The sequence below is a fragment of the Diceros bicornis genome, chromosome 37 (genome assembly GCF_020826845.1).
Source record: "Diceros bicornis minor isolate mBicDic1 chromosome 37, mDicBic1.mat.cur, whole genome shotgun sequence".
NCBI lineage: Eukaryota > Metazoa > Chordata > Mammalia > Perissodactyla > Rhinocerotidae > Diceros > Diceros bicornis.
In genome coordinates, this window is record NC_080776.1 from 191,196 (window position 1) to 198,665 (window position 7,470).

The following is a 7,470-nucleotide window of genomic DNA, read 5'->3' on the forward strand; positions in this document are numbered from 1 at the left end:
GAGAATTGTTATAGCTCTCAGATTGGACAAAAAATGACAGAGAGAGCACTAAATGGAAAGATATCTTTAGACTTCAACATTTTGTGGGCAAGAAGCAGGCTGAGGAAGCTATGTAGTTGAAAGTTGTGTTATTATAAAAAAGGAATGATGATCTTGGCTGGGACCAAAATCCCAGAAGTTGAACCAAGAGTTAAAGGGGCTGAGCCAAGAGTTTTGGAAAATTTTTCCTGGAGAGCAGTATTAGACTCTAATAAGAAGACTAGCAATGTATTCTAAGTTGGATTGCAGAATTTCTATGTGTATTACCCATTTTTTTTTCTATCTTCTGATACTTTGACATCTAGGGCCTCACTGACCATGGAACCCCTTCCAGGGTTTGCTAATTCCTAGAGACATAAAACAACTCACCTGTGCATGCACTTCTTATGAGCAAACCAACAAATCAAGAACCCATATCCCCATCCACCTTCTTTATTGGGCCTTCACACTGCAGGCCACTAAACACCTGCCCAAATTACCCCAGAGCTTGCTACCAGACAACTAAGGACAACCCCTTCATCTTGGAGCTTACTAAAATTATCCAAATTAGACAATTCTAAACCTACGTAGCCTGACTTGTCCTTTCCTTTCCAAGGAAACCCTACACAGGCTTTTGCCCCTGTTTTTTCCTCACTCCCTCTGTCACCTAGTTGACTCTGGTGCTTCCTCATGTGGTCCCCACGAACGTCATGTCCCTTTCTCTTGGTATCTGTGAGCATAACAATCTGTCTTTTCCATAACAGACATCTCCTGATCTTTGTTTCAGCATACCTGAATTATAACAAAACCATATTTTAAAATATTATTGACCAATCTACCACTTTTGTCTTTTGTTTACTCTTTTTGAATAGGAGTGTCTATTGTGGTCACCCTACAACCAATTCCATTGTATGTTGAATATGTGAGTGTCAAGGGATTGGTCACTTTCTCTCTTTCTACTTTTCAACCAATATGGCTAGTGGTTTATTAATCTGATTGACCTTTTTGACAACCAGCTTTTAGTTTTATTGATTTCTCTCTTTTCTCCATTTTTCTATTTTAAGTTCTGCCTTTCTTGTGAATGAGACTAGAAAATCCAATTACCTTGTTCACAGTCACAAACCAGTTTTTAAAATTCCTTTTCTTCTCAAGATGATAAAATAGGGGAAAAACAAACATAAAATAATATAGAAATCATCATAAGAGAGATTGATGTTCAGAGAAAAAAATAAATAAAACTCTCCTAAAGAAAAGGAAAAAGGTAGGAAAGGGGTGAATATGAATGATCTCCATAAATTTTCATAATCAGCTATGATAATCATAAAGAATCACTTTCCATCTGTATTATTTTGCTTATGGGTGAAATGTTTTTTGTGTATGCCCACATAATGTGCAGTGCATTTAGGGACAGTGGCTATCATAAGAGTTCTGTCTATGAGAGTTATTATCCTAAAAACTCCATATGCATCCCCTTTGTATTTAACCACCTAACTCCTCTCCAAACCCTTGGAAATTACTGTTACGTTTTCAATAGTTATTGATTTGCCTTTCCTAAAATGTCACATAAGTGGAACCATACAATATATAGCTTTTTGTGTCTGGCTTTTGCTCTTAGGATAATGCATTCAACATTCATGCTTCTTGTTGCATGCATGAATAATAGCTCATTTCCTTTTGTTGCTGAATCTCATTCCATTTTATGACTGCAGCAAAGTTTGTTTATCCATACATCTGTTGAAAGACATTTTGGTCACTTCCAGTTTTGGATGATTATGAATAAGGCTACAATAAACATTTGTGTCAAGGTTGAAATTTGGTTATATGGCTTGAGTGCTTAGTTTTAACAGACTACTTGTTTGAATAATTGATGTCTAGGTTCATATGATGGACTCGATGGACCAGCTGAAAAGTCTACTCAGCAAAAGAAGAGATCAATTCATTTGGAGAAAGAGTAAATCATGTGGATTCTCTATGAGTTTTGGTACCCAATAACTAGGATTCAATCATAAATTATTTACCTATGCCAAGTCAGATATGATTGAAAACCAAGGATAAAACAGACTTTAGAAACCAAATCACAGGTAACTCAGATATTGGAGTAAGAAAATAAGAATTAAAAACAAAATTTCTTGTGGTTAATAAGATCAAGAAAATGGAGAAATAAATAGAAATAAGCTGAAAAAAAGAAAAAATTCATCAAAGAACGAGATTCTATAAAAAAATAAATAAATGTATATTCTAAAACTATAAAGTACGATATTGTAAATTAAGAGTTCTTTGATGCTTTTAAGGAAACATGTAAACTTCTATAAAGTATTTTCTGGGGCTGTAGATAATCAGTTGATTTGAGGTTTATTAGAACTTAATATAAGGTAATATGAATATCATGTTACTCTAACAAGATTTTTTAATACTAAATCAATATTCTTTATAATTATTTATGTGTAATGTCTGTTACCTCAAAACACAGTTTAAATTAAACTACTCACACAGTAAAACCCTTACTTCGTGTGTGTAATCTGGGAAATGATTACTTGCTGTCATTGTAATAACATGTAAGCAACTTAAATATGATGTATATGAATCCAAGAAAGGGATGAGTGGTGGAGAAGAGGTAAAGGAATGAGATAAGCAGCGTTCTCTTTTGCTTTTCAATTATATCAGTTATATTTTACTTTTTGAAAAAATAGTATGTCAAGCATGGCAAGATGTTAATATTTGATAAACTGATTTATACTATTTTTATATTTGTAAATAAAATACCATTTAGTTTTTAAATTATTAAATTATTAAGTATTTTCAAGAAGGCATAGTTGTGATTACAATGATGATGTCAATAATATTAAGAAAGTGGAACAGTGATCTATAAATTGAGTTATAATATTACGATGTCAGATTTTGTTATTGCTTGTTTTACTTGAAAGAAGACCATATAATCATGAAACATCAGTTAACTGTAATTATTTCAAATTACAGTCTCAGAAGCCACACTGATAGGATTATAAAATTATAAAGTTGGGCTATTTCATTAGCTTGAAAAATATAAATATTAATGTACCAATGAAAAATGAAAAACGGTAAAAATCAGTAGGAAAAAAAGAAAAAATATCTATCTAACTTCCTTAAGGTTTTATGAATTCACCTCATTGTTTCCATTCACCTATGGCTGTCTATATTCTTTAATTTAGAAGAAAAAATAATACAACTGCACAAATTATATGTAATAAAATATTAAAATAATATATGAGAACAAATATGAGATTGGAAAAAGGAAGGGTTATACAAGAAGATTTCATAGAACAAGTGATCTTTGATCTTTTGGACAATTGATATTCAGTCAGGGGCATTAAGAGTAAATAGGCAAATGAAAGCAAATGCAGATATGATGATTTTAAAATAAGAAAGATCAATCAAGGAGTTAGTTCTAGGATGACAATCAGTTTTGGATCATGTACCTCAATACACTGAAGCTGCTTAGGAGGATGGGGATCATTTATCTGTGTACAGATGTTATTGTCAAAACCCATGTAATTTCCCAAAAGATAAGTAACACATTAATGTTGTACTCAACTGAAGTCCCCACTATGGAACTAAGAACAACTCCATTCCAACAAACGAATGCCAAAATGAATGAGTCCTAATACCTACTAACTCTCTTATGATGTTACATTTCCAGTACAACAATCCAGTGACCATAGCTACTTTTAATATGTAGGAAGGAACATTTCTGACAGTGACACTGTAGAAACTGGGCATTTTCTCAACTGCAACACCTCCCCATGCACTTCCTCAGAGCACCCACCACTTCTTTGTTCCTCAGGCTGTAGATGAGTGGATTGAGCATAGGAGTCACTATGGTGCCAAGCACAGCTCCAATTTGGTCTTGCTCAGGTGTATGGAAAGAGGTTGGTGTCATATATATGAAGATGGCCTGACCAAAGTAGAGACTCACCACTGTCAGGTGGGAGGAACATGTGGCCAGGGCTTTGTTCTTGCTCTTGCAAGAGCTCATTCTGAGGACACAGAGGAAGATGAGAGTGTAGGAGGCCAGGATGAGAATAAATGGGACCAGGAGAAACACAATGGTTGACACAAATTTCACCATCTCATAGGCTGATATATCCACACAAGATAGTCTCAGGATGGCAGGCATCTCACAAAAGTAATGGTTAATCTCCCTAGAACCACAGATAGGAAAACTAATTGGGTAGATAGTGTGTACAAGGGCAGCAAGTGTTCCCCCAATCCAAGCTGAAGCAGCCATCTGGAGACAGACCTTGGGGCTCAGGAGGACTGTGTATCTCAGGGGATTGCAGATAGTCATATAGCGGTCATAGGCCATGAGAGTCAGCAGGATGCATTCAGCAAGGCCAAGGGTTAGGAAGAAAAAGAGCTGAGTGGCACAGGCAAAATAGGAAATGTTCTTCCTCCCAGTGAAGTAGTTGATGACCATCTTGGGGACTGTGCTAGATATGTAAGCCAGGTCTATGAGGGAGAGCTGACTGAGCAGGAAGTACATGGGAGTGTGGAGGTGGGAGTCCAGCCAGATGAGGAAGATTAGTGTGGAGTTTCCAGTACAGGCAATAGCATATATGAGGAGGATGATGAGGATGAGGAAGTAGGGATGTCTGAACCAGGGAAAGAGCCCCAGGAGGATGAAGTCAGTTGATGTTTCATTCTTCTGGTCCAGGTCCATGTTTTTATTCATACTGAATACTTGTAGAAGCAAAATAGTATAACAGGGGAGGCAGTGTTTTGCTAAAATAATTTAATCTCTTGGTCAGCACCCTCATCTCTGTATATGTATGGCTAGGACTCTAAAACAGTATATTGTCATAAAAGAGAAATTTAAAAAGTCCATCAAATCAAAATTCCTTTACCTAGAAATTATCAATGTCATATCCTACAATTAGCTTGCTTTGGGTAAATGAGTATTCAGTCCGTTTGACTATAATAATCATTAACTTGACCATTATTTTCCTCATATATTTGAAATTTTTTATAAACTTTAGGCTGTTGAAATTCTTATATCTTGCATGTTGCTTTTCTGAAAGTCTTACTCTACACACCTCCACCTCAAAGGATATCTTGAACTTCTCTTGAGGCCCTCTTACAGCCATACTCAAGAAGTTTTAATTGTCAGCCAAATGAGGTAGGTTATTGATTCTATTTTACTTACTCACCTCTATAATTCTTATTGTATTCTGTTTCTCCTTTTTGTTCTTACTTATTGTCTTAGATTTAAACTTTATATTTTCACTTAAATAATTTTCTTATTCAATTAACAACTTAAAAGACAGCAACCGTATTCCTTTATCCATTAATCTTTCAGTTATTGTTCATTGCCCATGGAATAAAAACTCCTTCAAAATACATTTAAGATGTTGATTCAAGTCTTGCAAATAAATTCTAAGCTCTCACATTTGTAGGAGTGGTGTCTTTCCACTAATGACAAACAAACACATATATCTTCAATTATCTGATGACAAATATCTTATAATAATTCAATCCTGAGATCAATGAGTTGATTTCCTTTGTGAACCCTGATGATTCACATGCAATATTTCTTCTCTTTTCAAGCAATAACAACCAGAAATTTTGCTTTCAGTATCACTTACATACTTGAAATACTTTGTGGTATCAAATCTTATATCACCAAGCCTTCCTTTATTTAAGACAATGAAAAAATGTATAATGTCTGACTGTCGACGGAAAAAAGGCAGAAATCTCATTGTCACACTTTCAAAGTAGAGTAATTATAAGCTTATGGCAATACTTTGACCCTGAGGAATTTTGTTTCCTTAAGTTAAAAGAGATCCTGTACTGCTTTTCTGCGGTACCCTGAATCATGATGCTTCTCTTTCTGCCTATTTTTTTTTTTGACATATGTGCTTTCCTTAACATAGATATTAGTTCTCTGGGGAGTGAAGTGGTGGGAGAATATCCTTGAAAATGATATTCCATGGTCTTCAATTATCACATGTAAAATATGACATTATGTCTACTGGTTTAACATACAGGGAGTCTTATTAACCATGGTAGACTCAGTTAATCATAGACTGGTAATGGAAAATAGACATAAACGCTACAAAATAGTTTGTTCTATGAATGATAAAGTATTTAGCACTGTGCCTAGCATCTAATTGATGACCAGATTTTGAAGTGATTCCTGTCATTTCTTTGGGAAGATCTTGGTTTTATCAATATCTTTGTGAGCTGGACATCGATGATTAGTACTAGGATTCAGTTATTTCATACATAAAATAAGAGGTTGACCTACTTGATTTATAAGGGCTCCTCTTATCTTTTTAAAAGTTATAATTAGTAAGTATTGATAAAACCATTGAAAACCTCCTTTATTACACTAAAATAATAATTTAACAACAAACTATGCTTTAGCCAGATCAGATTCAGTCTTGACTAAACACACAAGTAGTATACTATAAAAATCCTTGCAAAATATTTTCTGCCAAAATACACATATTTTTGTCCTCAAATGGTCAATATGGATTACCATGGTTTACTCAAGAAATAAAGAAAAAGGAAGTTTAATTCTGTGGGATATCTTAGCTAAAAATAGTGGCATTCTCCTATCTCCATCATATAAGGTCTGAAACTGAGTGATTAACCATCAAAGAAGCACTCTAAAATAATTTTTGTATGAATGGCAAAAGGCTGAGCCTATTAGAAGAGTGTGAACAGGCTGCTCCCATCCATAACTCACTCTATTCTTATAAATGCCCTTACACTCTTCTTCTGTAAAACAACGTTCAAGGAAAGGAGCATGGTCTTTGTCATGCAGGATCCATGCAATGTTTGTCCTAGCCTAGCATGGAATAATCCGAAAAGTTGTACTGCTGGAGAACATGATTGTCTCCCCTGATGGCAGTATAGTGGAGGAAATACTATCAACAATGATAATTATAATAACAGTGGTTAACACTTATGGAGGTCTTACTAAATGCCAGAGTGCTTTGCATGCATTAACCAATTGACAGTTCATATGGACCCTATGTGCAGCCTTGAGGAACTGAGGAAGAGAGAGATGTAACAATGTGCCCTCATGATGTCCCCTGTCAGGCAAAGGCTGAAGACATGAGGACTCAGGCAGTTTACAACAGAGAATACCTCCATCAAGACATTATTCTATTTCTCTAGTGATTTATGTATTTATCTAAATCACTAAAAATTTATTTTTTAATTCCTACCTCTTCTAATTGTCAAAGAAACATGCTCAACATATCATGACTTACTGCAAGAAGCAATCTTCCTTTTCATGTGGTCTAAACTTAGCTGTTCTTGCTTTTCAAAGGTTTCTGCCCAAATTTTTGGTGTGAAGTCTGGATGAAAACAAGACTTAACTTCCTGTGTGGAAGGCAATTGTTTTATTAATAGGTAAAAACATTCTGCTTTCCCTACCTCCAACTCCCTAGTTACTGCTGCCTAGTGATC

At 34.9% G+C, this 7,470-nt stretch overlaps 1 protein-coding gene across 1 annotated transcript; it reads right to left on the minus strand.

The window, feature by feature from the left end:
• Window positions 1–3,682: 3,682 nt before the first annotated feature.
• On the minus strand, window positions 3,683–4,714 carry LOC131399230 (olfactory receptor 2T27-like). The gene is given in 1 exon segment (XM_058533413.1): window positions 3,683–4,714. A coding segment is annotated over 1 exon segment (1,032 nt).
• Window positions 4,715–7,470: the final 2,756 nt, after the last annotated feature.